This window comes from Colossoma macropomum, unplaced genomic scaffold, assembly GCF_904425465.1.
Source record: "Colossoma macropomum unplaced genomic scaffold, Colossoma_macropomum, whole genome shotgun sequence".
Classification (NCBI taxonomy): Eukaryota; Metazoa; Chordata; class Actinopteri; order Characiformes; family Serrasalmidae; genus Colossoma; species Colossoma macropomum.
The window spans coordinates 1,361,339-1,382,802 of NW_023495761.1; the positions used below are offsets into that span (position 1 = coordinate 1,361,339).

A 21,464-nucleotide genomic window follows, 5' to 3' on the forward strand; every position below is an offset into this window, starting at 1 on the left:
GTGAAATGAGATTCACTGAATCATTTCCTAAAGACTTGTGATTGAGTCGAATCATTAAATTCAGAGGTTCACACACCTAGTGAAGGTGGGGGTCAGTGGTGGGTAGTGAACAGTCAGGATGATGAATGGAGTACCGAGTGAGAGATGGATGGAAAAGGTGTTCTCTGGTCTAGACAGTAGTCTGAGCTGGTCTCCTCAGAGACTGAACAGTTTTATGAGGCTGTCAGATCTCTGTCCTGCCAAGGAATATTTTTCAGAGCTGTTTGGGTTCTAAATGATGAAACTGCTCTGTATAAAACAGTGTGTATACATGTTCCAGCTCACTGACCAGGTGTGTGTGTGTGTGTGTGTGTGTGTGTTTGTACTCCAGAGAGAGTTTGTTCTGTTGCTTCTCTCAGCCAAAACACTCTGCTTTATTCAGTCCAACCAGGTCATAATGTTATAATCCTACAGCTTGGTCTGTCTGTCTCTCTGTCTGTCTCTCTGACGGTCATGTCAGACAGTAAAACTTATGATTTATGTTTGAGTAGAAGTCCTAGAATTGGTATTATTGGTTAACAGAATATTTAATATGGTATTCATGTATGCGATTTGTATATTTATTGGGCTGTATTATTAAAAATGTAAAATGTTTGTTTCTGCTCACAGATCATAGTAGTTCTGGCTGTTCTGGGTCTTAAGTTTCAGCCTCAGAAAGCTGATACTACCTTGTTTTGCAATTGGCATCAAAATGAGAAGGAGGCTGTTATTTGTGAAACAGGAGATTGTGTGTGTGTGTGTGTGTGTGTTTTGAGAGAAATGCGGTAACATTTCTGTCCAAACCAATCAATCCTGTTGGTCAGGATTCCCTCTTTGATATCTCCAGTTCTGGTTGGGGCGTGGCCTTGTGACAGCCTTATCTTAGCACTTTCAATCAGTTATCTAAAACGCAAACCTGCAAGCATTGTTTCAGACAGTCTGTGTGTTTTGCACTGGCATTCCGGAAAACATTCATTTAAAAACCCAACCCTTACAATACAACCCGTACAGTCCCTTGGTATTGTTTCTTCTGCATCGTTGATTTCCTGTTAGGATTTAAGTGTGTATGGAAGTTACATGTATTGCAGTCATGGCACACCTGCACAGTGTACAGTGATCTCTATTAGCTGTCCCTGTTGATCATTTTAAATTAAGCCATCCTTTATTGATTTATCAAGTAAGCAAAGCTTTAACACCCAAACGGAACAGTTGTCATTTATTTTAGCATAATCACTTTCCTGCCTCTCTTTATCCCTTAGAATTAAATGGGCTGTTTTTTTACAAACGTGCCTTTAAGGTTGATGTGTCTAAATGAGCTCTGTTCTGATTAACTGCCCTATATTGTGCCTCATTCAAAACACAGTCCAGGCTACAAGACTCAGTGGGAGGATGCCTGTGAATGTTTTGGTTTTGGTGACCTTGGAAAAAACAAATTGTAAATGGGCTGTTTTTTGCAGCTTAGTTTATCCTCTCCTATGTAACACCCTTACATTAATCAGTATAGTGTTCACTTGTCCCTGCACACAAAGCGTGGGCGTGTGCCAGGTACATGAAGCATTATGAAAACAAACAGTTTTGCCGGCTACGCCATGAAGTGTTTGCACAGATTTTTGCTTTACAAGTGTTTACATTTTTACTCTGTTTTACTCTGAGGTTGGGGGGAAAACAGATTGAATGAATCAGCTTGAAAAACCCATCCAGCAGGTGGGGAGTAAACTTCATGTGATGAATATAACTTATCAGGTCTGGAATAGCGATCTGCCTTTGTTAGATACAGCAAACAGTGATATTGTTTTACACACCAACAAAAAGGTACAAAATGGAATTGAGGATGGGTGAAGCTTTAAAATGAGGCTGCAGGAGGGAAGAACTGAACACTGCTTCCATACAAGCAAACGGAAGGAGATACTAGAGCATGTGTAGTAGTATTTACACAGTAAAGAATACTTTTCAGTTGCAAACTTTTAGGAATGACTATTTATTTGTTTATTAATTTTACTTTTACAGGCCTATAAAAATTTGCAGTAATAATGGCAATACCAATACGAGTATTATTAGTATTAATGATTTTTATTGTTGTAGCATCATTATTACTATTGTTAATATTATAAATTTGGCTATGTTTTTTGATAGTGATAACATGAGCAGTAGAAGCAGGTACAGTCTAGGCATGTCATGGCTACTTGGTTAACTGTTTCAGGTGTCGGTATTCAATACTGAAATAACTATTGAGGTAATTGTTACGCACCATCACAAAGTCATGGAAATTACAGAACAGCAGGGTTGTAAAGCATGAACATCCCTGATACCGTCCACCTCATTTATTTATTTATTTATTTATTTATTTATTTATTTATTTATTTATTTATTTTACACATGTATACGTGCTGTGTGTATGCACTGTTTCACAGTGAACTTATTTGAAAGCCTCCTCCCTTTCCTGCATATCACCATAGATGCATCAGCATGAAGTGGCTTTTTTTTTCAGTGCTTTGCAGAAAGATGACCTCACCCTTCATCAACTCCTGCTCCCCCTCCCCCTCTTTGAATGTTCTTTCATTTTCTTCTTTTTCATTTCATTCTGCTTCTGCCTGTTCTTCCATCTACCTTCTGTAATGTTGTCTAAAAGAAATTGAATTTCTCCACTTCCTTCATTTTCTTACACACACACACACACACACACACACACACACACACACACACACACACACACTTTGTTCAGTCTCTTGCTTGCCGGTCCAGGCCGGTTTTTGAGTCTACACAATAGCGGTGCTGCCCAGGCCATCTGTGTAACTGTTGACAGGGAGCAGATCTCATAGGGAGGATCGGGGGAGGAAGACAGAAGAATAAGTAGAAAAGAGAGGAGAGTGGGGGGAAAAAAAGAGAATCCATGAGGGCAGTGTGGCTAAAGAAGGGGAGACTTTTGAAAGGAAAGAGGTCAGCGAGTGCACTGCCTTTTTTTTTATTTATTTTTTTTTCTGTCCTTTTGTGTTCTGTTCTTTTATTCTCTCAATGTTGGTCATAAGATGTATAGATTAAATGCAGTAAAAGGGATGAAGCAGTGAAGAGTTAAATGTTTTTGGCGAAAAGTGATGGCGATTAAAGCTATGTATGTTGTGGAGATTTGGAGACCTTTCTGGTCGAAATGTGTAATTGCATGCAACATGTGGAGCAACACTTTGTAACATGAGAGGTTTCAGCCCCCTTCCCCGAGTGGATGAATCTGAGGTTTGCCTGCACTTTGAGAGTACTCAAAGAGAACTTCTTTTTAAGACTTAACGTCACACACACACAAAGACAATGACGTGGTCCAAAAAACTCCTGCAAAATCCGACCCAGCACCTCTGACTTTTTGAATTATTACTTTAGGCTTTACAGGATGCCTTGCAGCAGCACGTACACCATATTTTACTGTGTGCATGAGGGAGGATTCCCCCCCCTTATTTCTCCCTCTGCTGACTCAGCAATGCTGCCCATTTCAGTGTTAACAAAAAAGTCTTACACAATGCCAGTTTTAAGTATTCCTCAACAAGTACTCTACAAACACTCTGCAAATGTATTTGTTGGTCATAGGGATGCAGGAATACGCTATATGTATTACATTTTTGATACAGAAGAAGTGAGACTGCAGTGCCTGTTAAATGACTTGTGTTAAACATGTTTTTATGTTATTTTTTGGTAGCTCTCTCTTATTGTTAAATATGAACAAAATTTGTCATAACACCCAGTTGGTCATGAATTGAATGAAGGCATTGGTGTTGATTAAGGATTTCCCAGTCATCTGTGCTTTCTTTATTCATATAGGCTAAAAACTTTAGTTTTTGGTTTTGTTGCTCTTTTATATTTTATTTGGTCAATCATTTTTTGATTGTTCACTGTGCCATAGTTTCATAAAATAAAAAGGCTATTTTTGTAGAGACCTGTGATTGACATAACCAGCATTTTTAAAATGGTGCATTGAGTGGTTGTGCAACTAAAGTACAAAGGTTGTGCATTCATGGAATTATAATTATTTAAGTATAATTAATTATTAAGCATTTCACTTACTGCAAAAGATTATTTCCTGTGACATTTTCTTGTGTCTGAATCTGTGGTTGTGGCTTCTTCCCATTTTCCTGTGGTTTGAAGGAGTTGTGAGTAAAATGAGTCTGTAATAAGATTTTTTTAGACATGATCTTCGCTCAGCTTTTAGGATTATGGTAACTCTTCCTGTGAGTTGTTTGACCTGGATTTGACCTTTTTGTTTATTTTGGGTCTTGTTTATTTCCTTTCCTGTTTGTGTTGACCGATGCAATGCATTAGGTGGTTCCATGTTGGAAATGCTATTTCCCTTTTCTCTTGTACTACTTTCCATTGTTTTCTTTGTCAACTCACTTGTTTAGGTCCTCCTTAATAGTGATACACAATTTTATGATAAGAAACGAGAGATATCATGATGTACAGATGGCAAATATTTTTGATATAAATGTAAAAAAGAAAAACCAACACCTTTTTGCTTTCATCCTTTTGATCACAGGCCAAATGACCACAGTGCCTGGTGAAAGCATAATTAATACAAGCAAGTAAGCAACTAAACTTAGTGTGAAATGATTCAGGTGAAGTACATGACAATAAAAAAAATTAATATTAACCAGTGTAAATTTTATTTATTTATTTATTTATTTATTTTACTGGAGTGCCAGATGTGTTAGTTTAATAAATGGATACTTGGATATTAACTGTTCTGTTTTGTTTTGTTTTTTGTAGGGAAATTTAAGTTGGCCTACCAACACCAAACCCTGGGATTAGTGCGTACAGCATTGAATCCAGTGAGCACGTACTGGAGCATCCAAAAACTCGCCAGGCAACGCGGAGATGAAACCTGATGACGTTGCCACGGTGCCGGCAGAGCCAACAGAAGCCCCTGAGGCGGCAGCTATAGCTGAGGAAGCTGCCACTGAGGAGCAACTCCAAGAAGAGAGTCCATCACCTCCACAGCATGAAGAGCCTAAAAATTTACAAGAGGGAGCAGACTCAATAGCGCCCCCTCCAGAAAAGAAAACTAACAGCAAGACATCACAGCCTGCAAACAAGACCAAAGCCCCAGTAAAGAACAAGCCAAGTACAGCAGTGACTAAAACAACCACAAGTGCAGCCTCTCGGTCTGCTCCAGCTCAAAATAGAGTGGCTAACGGTGTTACGAGGACCGCGGCAAATGGTGCAACCAAGAGACCTGCAACTGCAGCATCGGAGGCAAAGAAAACTGTCCCTGTTGGAGCAGCTGCACAAGCCAAAAAAGGCCCTGCTGCTACTGTAGCACTGAGGACACCGACTAAGGTGGCTGAACGGAAGCCTGTTGGAACTACTAGACCAGCAGTGGCCTCCACAAACAGTGGTACCAAACCAGGAGCAGTCGCAAATGCGACAGCATCACTGGGCAAAAAGCCAGCCACAGCATCTAACAGTGCTGCAGTCAAGCCCAAGACCACAGGTAAGGCCTATTATAGCAACTGGAATCGTCGTGTTGTGTTCCTAAATTTAAGAATATACATCCTAAAGTTAAGAATATACAAGAATAAACAGCTGGTTCTTTTAATAGGTCATTTTAAGTAAATGCTTAGACAATTTTATGACAAACAGAAAAATGAAAATTAGACAGAAAAGCTGACATCCTCTGAATTGGTCTTAAAATCTCGGCCTTTGTCTTAAAATCTCCCACCAGTGTAGCAGCTACCCATGGCTGGAAATTGTAATTTTGTTACAATGTGTTTTCTGACATTATTTCAGCAAACAGATGTGAAACAAAATGAAGTGGTTCAGTTGTTGTCTGATACTAGCACTAACAACTATACTAGTTGTTGTTAAAGAAGCCACCAAAACAGACCAGGCCACAATCTCTACCTAGCCTCAGAGAATGAATGGGGCCAGTAAAATGTTTCAGTGCTTGCTGTTCAAATGGCTTAGGGCCTTGTTTCTCAATCAAGCTGGTGAATTAGACTACTTGTCTAAAGCATAAACCACAGTGTCTGGAAAGTCTGCCCGATGTTCCTCAAAGTATTACACTGAAGAAACGCACACCACATATTCACAGTTGGCCAAGGAAGCATACTTAACGTGCTTTCTTATCTTCTTGAAATGATGGGTGCTACTATGAGATTTTAGTTGCTCTGTTTTGGGTAACTCAGAGTTTGATAGTGGTGATGATTATCAGTTATTTAGATGTGAGCAAAACAGTGTGAATGTGCAAAGCCACAGCTTACTTTATTGCACTCTTTACCATAGTTCTTTTGCTTTTTCTTAATCCATCTCTCTCCTCTCCTTGTCTTTTCTGCAGCACCAAGGCCAGCAACTGCTCCTGCTGCCAAACCCAGTGTTTCCACCACCTCCAGAACTGCTCCTGGTACCAAGACAACAAGGTAAGCCCATCAGTGAGGTATTGCTAAAAATATTGGGTGTGAATTTTTTCTTTTTCTTTTTAAAGATTAAGATCTGAGGCATTGGTCCATGGGTGATATAAATCTTCACATGAATGGTGAGTGATGTTTATGAACATTTGAGAGCAATATGTAAGTATATCCAATGGAAGAGATGTGAAAAGTACTTACGGCAGCCTGACAAAAAACTTATGCTACCATTCAGCAAACTGAAATTGAGAAGAAAAAAAACAAATTAAGAAGCATTCTTGTCGTTTTCACTTGGCAGTTAACCGACAAACATTAATGAGGGTTTGTGTTTGGGATACTCAGATAAATTGCCACAATGAAATTGTTAGACTTCAGTGTTTGCAAGATATGACAAAACTAAGCATAGTTTAATGTGAGGTTAAACTTTTGATATGAAAACACAAAGCATAGAGGCTACATAGGTTTCCATTAGTCTCATATTAAAACTGATGCTGATATCAGCCTTCATGATGTTTGCACATAATCCAGAGTTAAATCTCTATGTAATTTTCATACTCTCCTGTTTGGTTACTGTGCCCATAGGAATGATTTAAACAAAATGGAAAAACTGAAGTGTCTTTTTAAAAAAAAAAAAGCCATAAATTTGGGAAAGGGTATTTTTTGTGTTTCTGTGTATGCCTGTCTGTGTGGTTCTGTTTAAATAATCTACAGAGTAGTTTAATACTGCTTCAGCCGAGTCACTTAGGTTGAGAGCTGCCAAAACGAAAGAGGTTTGGTGGGGATTTTGCACTGAGGGCGCACACTTCAATTGTGGCATTTGACTGTGGGCTTTGGCAGTGAATTGGCCTCCTTTGCATGTTTGGTGGTTACTGCTTCATACTCTTGTCCTTGTCTGAGTCAAACGTACATGAGGAATAAAGTCAGGCTTTGATTAAAGGAATACCCCAGTGTTTCTCATCATGATCTCCATCTGCCACATCTGTAGTATACTCTGTTACCACGGACAGTTTCCAGTTATTCCTTTAACTGGAATTGTTCAAGTTTGGTTTTTAGCTTCCCAGGAGGATAAGCTGAGGTTTTCCTCCCCTAACTCAAGATGAATAATGGGACTTTGTTTGGTTTACTTCATGCTGACTTTCTTTTACTGCCTTATCTCTCAGTTTGTTCTTGATTTGAATGTTTAGCTTTTATTGTATTTGCATGAAATACTGATTGTCACTGTAGCAACTGCTGACTTCCTCCCTAATGCAGTGCTTTATTGGATAAAGAGCACAACAGCATAAATCCTACTATACACACACATACACACACACACACACAGCACCTCAAGAAAAATGTTTGTACACACAAACACACACAAAGCCCCTTTTATTTAATTTCGTTTCGAGAGCACTCTAGCACCGTCTTCTGCAGCTGACAGTTCTATTGAGGGCATTCTGAAGTGTTTTGTTGGCTCTCATCTGAACTTAAACTGGATTGTGTTCAGCCAGTTTTACAGACATTTATCAGCCTGTCATGATCTTAAGAAGCCTTTAAATTAGAACCATTTGTTGCCATGGCAAGTAAGTTTGTAATCTTTTCTGGACAGTTTTCCAGTGCAAAATTTGCCCAAAATCAATTGTGATTGTGTCTTTTACTTCTAACATGCATTGAGAACACAGGAAAAAACAGCAATTAAATTAATTCCTTCTCAAATTGGCTGAATAATTGTGGTACGTCATTTCAGTGTTTAACAAAATAATCAAGGGTACATTCCATCTAAAAAGTTTGGGTTCCCTCCCACTTTTAGCCCAAATTTCTCATGGATGTCACCAGACCTTCTCGTTACGATATTGTTTGGCCCTACAAGCCTTCTATGTTCTGAGCCTACTGTTGTAAATACAAGCTGTGAAAATGTGCACAGTGCCATATGATGAGCCTGTGCATGGGTGTGGTCAGCCAAGTTGGTGTTTGACAGACTTGGGGAGATGGAGGGGAAAAAAAAGAGGGGGGTTATGATGGACCAAGAGAAAGACACAGGGGGAGGGGTACAGAAAAGGGCACAGTGTGAAAGAGAACTGCCAAATTTGAACAGAAAGTAATACTCTGGGGGAAACTCTGGGACTTGTGTGTTCTGCTAAGGCAGCGCAATGTACTGTTTATTTGCAATATTGTTTTTTGCAATACTGATATCGCAGAAGGCTTCAATATGCAAACAAGCCCCTGACCAGTCACAGTGCTGTGAGCACCCTGGTCAATCAAGGCTCTAGATGTAATCCTTAAATCAATAATCTGACATGGTTAACTAATATTTAATATACTTCAAGGCATATTGCAACATGTAGCCGTTTAATCGCAATTATCTTCATCTTTCGCTCCACAGTATTATAGCCAGCAGTTACCAGTATCAGTTTAGCGTTATGGATACAGAGATGCAAAGTGATTTTCCACTCTTGTAGGCGTGGGTTTGTTTTTTTTATTTTTGGAGGGGTTTAACCTTATCGCTTTCAATTAGGGCAGAGTTCAACTGCTGTAAGTTTGTTTTAATAATAATCTGATGCTACATGTGAGACACACAAATGCACACTCCATACTTATGTTCAGACGAGCACAGCCCAAAGTCTGAGAGATTACTTTTATCCTGGGAGATTTCGGAAATTGTTCTAGAATTTAGCACTCCAGCCCCTCCCACCCTCGTTTGTCTCTCTCACAGTGGTATGTCTGACGGACTCCAGAAACCAAAGAGGAGGGGGGAGATTTATCCTGGTCTCTGCCAGGCTTTGGACTGCAGCTTAACAGAAACATCCCCTTTCTGTGACTGCTTCTAAGAGAGAAGATTGCCCGTCTCTTTCTGTCTGTCAGTTCTTAGGCTTTTCTGTCTGTCACACAGCCTTTGATTTAAACTTAGTTTAAAGCTTGACTAATTTTTTGGTGTGTGTGTGTGTGTGGTGCAGTGGGGGGGGGGCTTGGCTTGTCTCTCCCAGATCAAGCCTCTTGGATTTTTCTGCCTGGGTAAGCTGTGCAGCAAAGCTGGTTTTGGACAGCAGTCAGGCCAAGCAAACAGTGCGTTCCAGAGCTTTGTCAGGACAGGGTTGTAATCCGCTGTGGCGAAGAAATGCTTTTTGCTGGAGGAAAAGTCTGTTTGCAATTGAATTTGTGTCACTAATCTAAATGTGTTTTTAGAACTTAATGCATTAAAATGCTATGTGGACACAAACTTGCACAAACCAATGTAATGATGCCAGTGCAGCTCGAGTGTACTGTGCTGTCTCTAATAATACAGATATTTAGGCAAAAGAGCACTTTAATTCCTATAGAGTCCAAGTTGATTGGTTTAATTCTTCTCACGTTGGAAAGGAACAAGACTAGGTTCATTTTTAGACACATAAAACATCTTGCAACTGAGTCCTTTGAGAACAAGCTAATGAGGGGCTGATATGCCTAAAGCAGTTTTGGCTGTGAATGTTTTTGCTTTCATGAAAAGTCTGGATTTCCTTCTTAATTTAATAAACGCATTGGGACTAAACCAAGGAACGCTGTCAGTCTAGGTGTAGAAAAGTGGATGTGCTGGGGAGAGAAGTTCAGACCAAGTTGTTCTTAACGTTTTGAATAGTGGTTAAACTCTTCGGTTTCTGCTTCAGTAGTTCTATTTCAACCTTCACTCTGTGTGTGTGTGTGTGTGTGTGTGTGTGTGTGTGTGTGTGTGTGTGTTGTGTGTGTGTGTGTGTGTGTGTGTGTGTGTGTGTGTGTGTGTGTGTGTGTGTGTGTGTGTTGGGGGGTGCTTTTTTGTTTTTTTTCCTTCTCTTTGCCAATTATTTTTTGTTTACGGTTGGGGAAAAATGAAACGGCATTAGGCTTTTCTTTTCCAGTTTTTCAGAGTTCTTTCAGGATATGTAACTGCATTATAAAGTCCACGTTTTTGTCATTGGGTTTGGTCAAGCGTAGCCATTTTCTTACTTTAAATGGCTTATGACATGGCCTTCCAGCATTTCTTAAATCCTAGGTCTGACATGATTGAGTCAATGGTCTTGATAGGGATAGGGGTTAAATGTATGTCTCCTTCCTCTAAGCGGAAACTTTTGTTTCTTTCCCATTACAGTTTGGCTTAATTGAGTTCTTTGGTTACTTTGGATGTTGCAGTGATACATAAACTGATTACACTGGTCTACATTAGTGCTGTTTATCTCTACTTAACGTCCTCCATTTCATTGAATCCATTTGTTGTCTTTGTAGGCCAATAATTCCCTCCCCATACATTTATTTATTCATTCATGCGCCGCCCTCTTATTCACCTATCAGCCTACAAAGCTGTCTGTTTGTCTTACTTCCTTTAGCCCAAGTTGAGTCCATCGGTCATCTTGATCCTTTTAGATTGATGGAATCTAACAAGGAATTCCAGATCTTTTGTTGTGGTTCCAGAACACTCGTCCATTGTTGCAGACTGATTTGTGGGGGCGAAATTATAGTCCAGGCATGTGGGGCCCAGGCATTTAAACATGTCCTGCATTGTGTGCACATATAAGGAACACGTTCACTGCACTTTTTGGCCACGTCATGGCTAAAATATTACTGTTTCCATGATGTTTCATAGCACTACATTCTCCATATGCTGGCTTGTCTTTTGATGTGTTGTTTTGTCTTCTGAAGTCCTTTCCTGATGTCTTGGTACTGGTTTAAAAAGTTCTGCAAAGGACACAAACAAAAAAAAATCTTTGTTGCAGTGAACAATCACATCTACAAGCTTGTTATTCGTGTTATTCAGTGAATATGATTCTGGGTAAATGTTATATCCTGGTATCAGTGTTCATTGGGACCCAGGTAGTAATGGTTCAGATTGGTTTGCATGGGAGTACACAGAAGAATGTTAGAAAGGGAAAAGACAGGAAGTTTTGGAGATTGAGTTGCTGAGCTAATGTGCACATGTTCCACCACTACCATAATAAATGCCATGTTGTGAGGACAGAGGATAAGAGCATAGCACTAAACTGAAAAGTAGGCTGCTGGAAATTGATTAGACTTTCTTTTCAGCATACTGAGCAAAACACTAATTCCTTCGCCCATCTTTGAAACTGCTGGTATAAATGGTATAAAACGGTATAAAACAGTTTGTGAACTAATAACTTAAGCAACTGTGTCTGCAAGATCATTACTATGCCCATCTCAAAAGTTAAGAGAGTAAATTTATATAAAAAAGACCACTGGAAGGTGAAGGCCATCAGAATCTGTGTGCTGATTATCCGTATCTCTTTGAAAGGTTTTTATTAATCTTCATTTCCTCACTCTAGGCCTACTGCCCCTCATTCTACCACTTCCTCAGCTTCAATAAGACCAACAGTCACCACCACAAAACCTGCATCCTCAAGAACTGTCTCAGCCCCCTCTGCTGCCCGCTCAGCATCATTACAACCCTCTAAAGCATCAACTACAACTGCAGCAGCCAAGAAAGGTAGAGTTCTGTTTGTGTGGTAACAAAACATTTGAGGTTTTGTTTTTCACTCTGAATTATTGAGAGGGCTGCTAAAAGATAGCCATGAATAATTTCTCAGGTTGTATTTGTGGCCATGATGAGTAGAAGCTTCCATTACTTCTTCCCTCAGTGCAGCCTTTTAGTATTTAATGTTTTCATCCAGTTAAATGTCAATTTGTTTCTCTGTATTCTAGATGTTGGTAAACCTTCCACCAGTGCACCGGCCAGAAAACTGAATGCTACCAAGACCAGCACCCAACCTACAGCTACAAAAACCTCAAAACCTGAACCCCTAAAAACGGCAGCAGCTGCCAAACGACCACCTCCAGACACCAAAACAGCTCGACTAAAAGCAGATGGAAATAAGTCTGTACCAACACGGAAGGTCCCTCCAAGCCCCCGAAATATTGCTTCGCGGCCTGCTTCAAGCAAGACAGCTACAGCGTCCCACAGCCAGAAGCAAGGAGGCAGTAGTACCCCAGTTGCTGTGAAACGACAAACATCCAAACCGACACAGTCTGTTTCACCATTGGTAATCAAGGGAAAGTCTACTGAAGAACAAGCAGCAGAGACTGTTGAACCTTCATCAGCTTCTCTGGCCACTGTGTCTGCAGCAACAACTACACCTTTAGCAGCTGTAGAGTCTGTTCCAGAAGTGGAAGCTACTTCAGCAGTACAGTTAGAAGAACAGCCAGATGAACAGATCAGTGCCCCAGTGGAAGTTCAGGAAGATGAAGTGGTACAAATGCCTGCCTCGGGGACTTCAGATATTGAGATTGTTCCCACTGTGCAGCAAGATGATATTGAGCCATTAGCTATACAGCCAGAGGCTGAAGTGCCTTCTCCTGAAGTGTCTAGTTCTGCCTCTGTTCCATTTGGAGAAGAATTCCAAAAAGATGATGAGGACTATATTTCGGTCAATGTTCCAGCAGAGCAGGAAGTGACACAGCTGTTACAAGAACCTGTAATGGCTCCACCATTTGAATTATGTGTTGCTGATCCAGTGCCCCCTAAAGGCATGGAGGTGATTGAGAAGGCAGAACAGCTAATCCACAATGATGTAGATGAAGAGGAAGAGGAGAAGGAGGGCAGTCAGCAGGTGTCTGTGTCCGACATGAGCGGTACGCAGCCTACAGAGGAGTCCCGGCCTGGTTCAGCAGGTCTGACTGGATCAGTATGGCGGGCAGGAGGTCTGCTCTCTGAGCCTGATTCTGAGGATGTCAGTTGCAGTCAGCAGGGGGCCTCAGAGCTTAGTGCTCCTGGTGTCCTTGAGGGCACTGAAAGTATGGATGATCTAGGTGAGGCTAGCCTGAAAGGTGCTGATGCTGAAGGTGCATCTGCTGGATCTCCAGATTTTGAGAAGGTCCCTGACATTCCTGCCAATGAAGAAGATGAAGACGATGACTATGATGATGAAGATCGTGTCTGCGATATGGAAGTGGGATCAGAAAGAGCAGAAGACCCACACAGGCAGTGCCCTGATAATGAGGATGAGGAAGATGAAGATGTGGAAATGGCTAGTGAGGGTATTACTGAGAGTGGGCTTGAAAGTTATGGAAATGCAGATGAAGATGACTTTGCAGAAGACTACAGATTAGACAACCTGAACCGTATGCAGCCTCCACCCATTGTTCCTTCTGCACCTCCTGCAGCTCAGTGGGACCAACCAAATCTTTTTGCTGATCCTTGGGCCCAGCCACTACAACCAGACCCCACTCTCTCAAGTCCTTCCTCTAGCCCCTGGCAACCCAGCATGGAAACACCAATCCAAGCTCCTCATCAAGGCTGGCTGGATGTTGAAAATGCCAAAGGAGGCCCCTCGTGTCAATCCCCAGCTCTTATAGAGCCCATTCTAAGCTCACCTCAGCTTGCACCAGTGCCTTCTGCAGAGGATGCTAGCTTCAATCCAGGCTTGGCACCTCATCCCCAAGGCATGTCCCTGTCCAACACCTCAAGTGGCCCAGAACAAGCTGCCCACAGTTTCAGCGACACCAGCACACCTGAGGAGCTGAAAGACTACAATGTAAGCCCTGGATTGGAGAACCAGCAGCAGCAGCCTGCACCAGTCAGTCCTGTTCCTGCTGCTCTGCCAGATATCATGCAAGATCTAGGCATCCAACTTGAACAAGGTGATGAGGAGGAAGAACCGGAGAATCTGCCTGCTGATGTGTTGGGTGGTCCAGCAACTGCACCAACATCTCTGCCATCGTCCCCTTCTTCAGCCACTGAAGATGAGGCTAGTGACACTGAAGGAGAGATGCAGATCAGTGAGTCCAATGTGGAACCTGTTGCCACTGGCAAAGAAGGCTCTGGCAGCACACAAGTGGCCCACAGCTTATCTACCTTAGAGGAACGTGAGGATGCCTGTGTTGAGACAGAAGGAGGTGGTGGTAGTGACACCCCTCAGTCTGCCACCTCAGCTGCCTCCTATGGGTTTGACTGCACCACCACATCTAACTCCAATGCCCAGTCTACCACTGAGAGTTGCGCCAAAAGCCCAGGTATTTTCTCCCTGGAGAACGAAGAGCAGCTTCCAGAGGAGGCTAAAGATCCATCACTCATCAAGGAGCTGAATCTTCAGCCCACCTGTGCTTCTGGAGATATTGACCAGCTTCATCTTGAGCAACAAGGAGATCTACAGCCCAACTCGGAGCAACAGTACATGCTTTGTGGGAAGGCGAGTGAGGAGTTGCCAGAACCTTGTTCACAAGGTGGCACTGTGCCTGTTGAGGAAGGCTTGGTTAATCCTTCCTCTCCACAGCACCAAGAAGAGGACTGGGACCTTGACGCTCAGCATCCGTACTACTCCACAATATGCGAAAAAACTGATAGCTCCTTGGCAGGTAACGTATAAATTGCACTTCGTAAATGCACCTTTGTGTCCCTTGTCTCATTGCCAGGGTCTTTCCAGCTTTGTCTTAATGTTGTTTAAAAGGGAAAAATTTTACGAGTAGACGAAAAGAGGCTGATCAGAATGAGTAACATCCACCCTGCAACATATATTACTAGTACAGTTACATTTATGGATACATGGCTTAAATTCCTGTATGTGCAATAGCTACTGCTATTTACAATTAGGGCAACAGTGTTTCTCTCCTTTTCAAAATACTCATGGTGTTACCTTGAACTGGCATGAATTGTTGTGGAGTTCAGAGAATGAAAAAAAAAATGAAGTATTGAAGCAAAAAGAACTGTGGAATGGACTTTTGAAAGGTGTGTGTATTTATCCAAACCTTTTTACTGAAAATGCAAATTAATTGGTTTTGTATTATGTTTATTTACTCCTTTGAGTTTGTCGTCTGTCCTCTTTAACCTTAGTCCTCTCTCCCCCTTCATGCACATGCCCTGTTTATCTTCTGCACTTTAGGGTTTGCTTAACCCTTACCTTTAATGTTGTGATAACTGTGTGTTTTTTGAGTACTTGCTGTCGTAGCTTTAAATAAAGGTTAGACATTTAACACAATCCCTCTCTTCCCAGTATATTTCTTCAGATTGCTGGATTTTCTGAAATGAAAATTAACTTCTTTTTATCATTATAGTGGAGAAGCATGGACTTAACAATGGTGAACCGCAGCACTTGCAATGGGTTGAATATGCCCTCCATTCAGTTTGTCGTTGGTGCATCGTAAAAATCACGTGGGAGGTGGGGGGGGTTGAGATCAGGAAAGATTCAAGAGGAGAAGCACGTTTGTATAGCAAATCACCAAAGGTCACTTGGAGAATCTGTCTACTAATTTATCTTCCCACAGGATACAGCCTATCCCTAAAATGCAGCCAATACAATGAGATGCATGCAAGCCTTCCTGTACTAATCGATGTAGCCTTTTATGGAATGATGATTGGTTGGTGGGGCATTGCCCCACTAAATGACTGCCTAAAGCTGAGCCAGGCTAATCCACACTACACATTCTGTAAAAGTATATAGATTTGTTTTAATTTTAACAGATGGAACGATTAAATAAATGCCTACATATGTATTATACTAACAAAATTGGATAAACTCATTAGGCACCCCCTAGTTTTGTAATTATTTAGCCTTATTGGTGAAAGTGGTACCTTGTGTTTGGTCAGTCACTGCAGCATTATGACAGGATTTATAACAAACCAGCTGACTGGTTTTTACATAAACACCACAAAAATAAGTTAATTTACACATGAATGATGAAAAGACACCTGAAGAACATGGAGAACATTTCTGCTCTCCTGTCCCAGTGTACTTCCACTTCTGTTCTTGTGTTCCCCAACCCCCACCTTTTTTTTTTTCGCCCTTCTTTTAAATTTTTTTTAAAAACCTTGTCTCCTCCTCGATTCCCACCATCCTGAGGAGGAAGGAGGAAATGCGAGATCTGATCCTACGAGGCTTCTGGATCTCATTCTTTATCAAGGTGCTTAGTACTCCTCTCCCTTTCTTCCTCCCTTGTTGTTTTTTTTTGTTTTTGTTTTTGTTTTTTTTTAATCCCTACACCTCCTTGTGGTTTGGTTTTTTTTCTTTTCTGCTGTTTGTCTGGGACTGACCAAGTGCACTGCTTTGATTAGCAGCCAAAATTGATTTTGGTTATTTAAACTTTTTAAAGAAGCTGGCTGGCACATTGTGAGTTGCATTGAGAAGACATCAAGTCTGTTCACTTGGATGCACCAAACTACACGCACCCCTAAACTAGATGAGCTTACACTTATTTTGCTCACTGTATGTGAACTGCATGGCTGCCAGAACTGTGAAGTTTGCTGTTCACTACGGTTGCTTGACGCATGCTGTGGTGTGATGTGTGCATATGCATGGAGTTCATATGCTTATCAATAAGAACAAAGTTGGATGCACCAACAAAGTCCCTACTCACTTACTGCTGTCTTATTTTAATATGCATGGTGAGTGCTTGGTCTTGCATGTGTTCACCTAACTGCCCTGTTGAAGAGGGTTGTTTTAACCTCACAAGCTTTTCTTTTTCCTGTCTCCTCTTCACAATAGTCAGTGGTTATTGCATATACAGGGTGTGACCGCTTTCACTGCACAAACTTCTGCACAAAATCTATTCACCAAGGTTTCTCACTCTGAACAGTGTAATGCAAATGTATTGAATGTGTTTATCTATGCCTTGCTTAGCATTCCATTGTAATATGCTTTACATCCAATTCTCCCTTCCCCATCTCTCCTTTTAATGCTTTATTCCTACTGCACCCTTCACTCTTTTATTGCTTTGCCACCCTGTCCCTCTGTGTTTGATCTAACACTTGCTTGGACCATTTGCCTTTTTTTCCACAGGAAGGAACAACCGGCACCAACAAGAAGTCCTCACCATCCACATGACCATGTCACCCAAGCGCCGTCCCAGGCCACATGTGGATCATGTGACCAATCCACCACGTCTGCCTACTGATCTTCCTCCAAGAATACCAAGTGTGGGACCCAATGCCCAGCTCCGACGGCTGGAACATCACCAGCAGCAGCTCCGGCAGATCGAACAACGGCGAGAAGAGCAGAGCCAATGGGTTGAGAGTCAAGAGGAGGAAAGAATAGGGGAGAAAGAGCATGAGGCCAATGACTGCAACAGTTATCATGGTGATGAAAAAACGGAAGAGAGGAACCAAATGGAGGAGGAGTTGGAAGAAAAGAGGATGAGGGAGGAGAAAGAGAAGGAGTTGGAGGAACAGAGGAGGGATCTTCTTCAGCTGCAGATTCAGCAACAGCAGCAGGAACTGAAGCAGAGGCAACAGATAATGCAGTGGCAGCAAGAGCTAGAGCAACAACAAAATAAGCACCCAAATAAACAACACAAGACCGTGACAAAAGTTCTCCTCTCCCCTTCTGGGCTTGGCACTATCTATGAAGCACTGGAGATGAGCGATGCAGAAGAAGACCTCGAAGATGAAATGGAGGAGAAAGAAATGGTGAAGGAAGACAAGGCTGAATATAAAACCCCCAAAGAGTTATGTAGTAAGACAGAGGCAACCAAAGATCCTCCACAAGACAACACATCTCCCATGACACAAAGCACATGTTCTCTGAAATTCATCCAGGACCAAGTGGGGCTCACCCACCCTGCAGCTCCAGACAGCCCTCCTCTAAATAATTCAGAGCAGCCCTCTCCTCTGGAGCTGGACTGGGGCAAGAAGGTTGACATTGTCCAGCAGCTGATCAACCAGACGTTGCTGCTGGCTGGAGACAGCTGCTCCCCGCTGCTTCTTCTGCCTGGTGGAGCAGGCGGGACACTGAGCCCCCTAGAGACCAGCCTGTGGCCGAACCTGTTGCCCCCACTCACTCCACCTTCTGCCACAGTTACCTCGGTGAGCAGCTTTTCACCAGAGGCTTCAGGTTCTTCTCAAGGGGAGTGGACAGTAGTAGAGCTGGAGACTCATCATTAAGGTTAGTGTTAGACTGAGCAGGCTGAAAAGGCGATATTTGGAACTCAGGGTCTAGAGCAGAGGTTTTTTAATCTGGACTTTAAATCCTGTTTCCAGTCCAGTGGATTTTTTGGTCACTGGTAGGTATGACAACTAGGTGGCCAACCAGGAACATCAGGTCATTTAACTATCAGTGATGACAAATTGAGACTGGCAATTAGATTCAGGGTCTAAATTTGAAGACCTCCCATCTGGAGCATTGGCCATCGATTCTTGTCTTTTCACACACAATTTAGCTCCTCAACTCATTAATTACCAGGCTTAGTCCAACTGTGAAACTCATCCACGCTAGCCTTTTGAGAATAGAATTGATGTTCCTTGATGTAGAGCAGGGGTGCCTAGTCCTAGTACTGGTGATCTCTTACCCTTCAGAGTTTAGCTCCAACCTTAATCTAGCACACCTATCCAGGCAACTGAATATTAGATGCTCGTGTGTTGGATCTGAACTCTCCTGCTAGATCTCCAGGACCAGGACCCCTGGTGTAGAGGGTTAGAATAGTGTCCAAGTGTTTAAACTAAAAGTATGTGCGGTTGAGATGCCTTTTTCATTCACTGTTTTACAAGCAATCTATGGACTTCTGTCTGATTATGAACCAGCAGATTTGATCACAGCCAAGGTTACCATGTTATATCTGATACCCTGTAACCACTTATACAGTTTCATTTACAGTGACTGATGCTGTAAATGCTTTCTGTGGAATTTCATTGTCACCCTTGCCCTCAGTCTCTCAATTTAAGAGCTACTGAACACCCAGCAATTTACTACAGCTGATTCACTATCTACAATATACAGTGTATTATGGTGAGACATCATATACACTTCCTCACCTCTGCCAGATGGCTTTGCTATTTCACACCAGCCCTCAGAGCCAAAAGGCTGTTTACTTAAGTTTACTGAACGCCTGGCTACCTTTCTCAAGGCACATTTATATTTCAGCTGTGTTGCTACATCACGCAGAGTAGTTTGACTAATAGTACTGTGCCAAAATCTATGGCAAAACTCTTGGTGTATTTCTGTCAGTTATATCTTCTGTGGACAGTGCTCTCAATGTCTGGAGAGAAGGCTTTTGTAATTGGAACCCTTTCTAAGATTTTTCTATGGAGGTTTCTAGAATATCTAGTATGGTCAAACAAGAATGTTGCCAATTGACCAGATGTTTTTTGTTCTGTCCGTGTTATTTTTATGGACTAAAGCACTGCAAACCACTAAGGCTCTGAGACAGAGGAAGTGCACTGTTTTTAATTTGGTGAACTATCCACCAGGTTCTTAAAGATAAATCTTTTTGTTTTTTTTTCTTCAGTCCTATGCTTCTGCCAGCATACTGCTGGGAATGAGCTCTAGAAGCATTAAAGATTAAGCCATGGTTTGCTTCCTTCTATAAACTTTTTTAGTATGTTTCAGTAAAATGAAGGGTTAGCTTAAAAGGAACTTAGTGCTCTGGACTTGGATCACTTTTTAAAATATAGCCATTACTTGTACTGTAATGTGAGGCATTATGTAGCATATTACGTATGGGAAAGAAATTTATAGGAATTATGACAGTTGAGTGAAGGCTTGTTTACCTATTCCTGATTAGCAGCCCTTTCAGTTTCAGACCAGATGAATTAAGTAGCTAAACAATTATATATTCATTCTGATAAAAGGGAAATCAGGGACTTAATTTACTGAATGATCAGCAAAACTGTAGCTTACACTGCAAAATGGTGCTCAGTATTTCTTGGGAGAAATACGGTGTTCTGATAACAAAGGATATTCATTCATAAGCACAACCATATACCACCATAGATTAGTTTTCTAAACTTTAGCTGTTAAAATGCACTGATATCAGTCTGTAATAGTAGACAACACTGACAAAAAGCCATGTTGGGTCTTGTTTGTTGTGCCTCATTAAAGTTCCTGAGAGCTTTTTGTTTTGTCATCTTATGTATATGGTCCTACACTGTGACTGACATGAAGTGTACATGTCAAATTCTTTATATTATAAAAATGTCTTGTATGTCATTCAGTGTGCTGTCACACTGCCAACCCCCTGTTAAATGTGTTGATGTATTTGTATATTTTATTATTTTTCTAGATTTGTGGCCACATTATAAAATGTACACAATCAAAGCTGTGGATTTAAGACTGCTGTAAATTGGCACACCTGCACAATGTTTGAAATATTTCTTTCCTAACTAGTCTATAGTTAAAACTATAGATCCTCCTTAATTGTTATCCTGTGATTGTCATTGTCTTTTGAAGGTACTGTATGTATTTGTTAAAGTTATTATTAATCATGTTTTTAAGGACGTAGATTTGAAATGGATGAAAATGTTAGCCCTTTAATCCACATTGTAGCAAGATTACGTGGGTCATAACTGGTATGTAGATGCACATAAGTAGATTATTTAATTTGCAGAGTATATACTTTTTTTCAGGCTTTTTAGGTGTTTTAGACATTGTTTAGGTTCCTTTTGAAAGGCTTTTTAAGTAGAAAATGAAAGGTTTGTCACTGTACACTACAATCAGGGAGTAATACAATTCCAGGTATATTCAGACCAACACTGTCTTGCTGTTCACTATTTTTGGAATATCATTTTCATAGTATGATGGTCATCAGGCTTACACACTATACTGTATGTAAAGCATAACGGAGCTGTTCATGTTTAATGGTTCACTGTAAATAACGTAACTTAAAAGCCTGCCCTTTTACCACACATCAACTCTGTGATGAGCTCAAACTGAATATGCACAATGAAGGAAAACGTAATTTAGTTTTGTTACGTACATCTGACCATGTATGTATATTTTTATAATTTATTTTAAAAATGAAGGGACGTATTATTTTTGTATTTGGTTCTGTTTGTATAAGTGGGCATCAGACCATGGCAGCTCATTTTAATCAGAAAAAGGTTTTTAGACTTGAGGTATTACTACTGGTCTGTTATATCTTTTGTTTCAATAATGAGAAATAAAACTGGATTGCTGTATGAACTTTGGCTTTTATTACTTTTCTTGAACATTTCAGCTGTAACCCTTTAAAGCAATAATGTACATAGAACAAACGCTGCCTAGGACAAACACAGACCAAAACCAAACAGTGATAAAAGAAAAAACACCTGTATAAAATCTATGCTACCAAGAAGGATAACAACATTGAAACAAAAGTAAATGAGTATTATAAATGAGAGAAAACGACATTCTGGCTGTACTGGCTGAAGAGTGCTACATCAGTCTC

General features: G+C 41.1%; 1 protein-coding gene across 2 annotated transcripts in view; it reads left to right on the forward strand.

Annotated features, from left to right (window-relative positions):
- si:ch211-214c7.4 (protein piccolo) overlaps positions 1 to 19,671 on the forward strand; it is a 32,113-nt gene extending 12,442 nt beyond the window's left edge. For both annotated transcript variants that reach the window (XM_036563383.1, XM_036563384.1), the window contains exons 2-6: positions 4,765 to 5,488; positions 6,332 to 6,413; positions 11,666 to 11,826; positions 12,042 to 14,690; positions 17,108 to 19,671. In XM_036563383.1, coding sequence (XP_036419276.1) covers positions 4,873 to 5,488; positions 6,332 to 6,413; positions 11,666 to 11,826; positions 12,042 to 14,690; positions 17,108 to 18,207 — 4,608 coding nt within the window. In that variant the 5' untranslated portion in view covers positions 4,765 to 4,872 and the 3' untranslated portion in view covers positions 18,208 to 19,671. The remainder of the gene's footprint in view (positions 1 to 4,764; positions 5,489 to 6,331; positions 6,414 to 11,665; positions 11,827 to 12,041; positions 14,691 to 17,107) is intronic.
- The last annotated feature ends 1,793 nt before the right edge of the window (positions 19,672 to 21,464 follow it).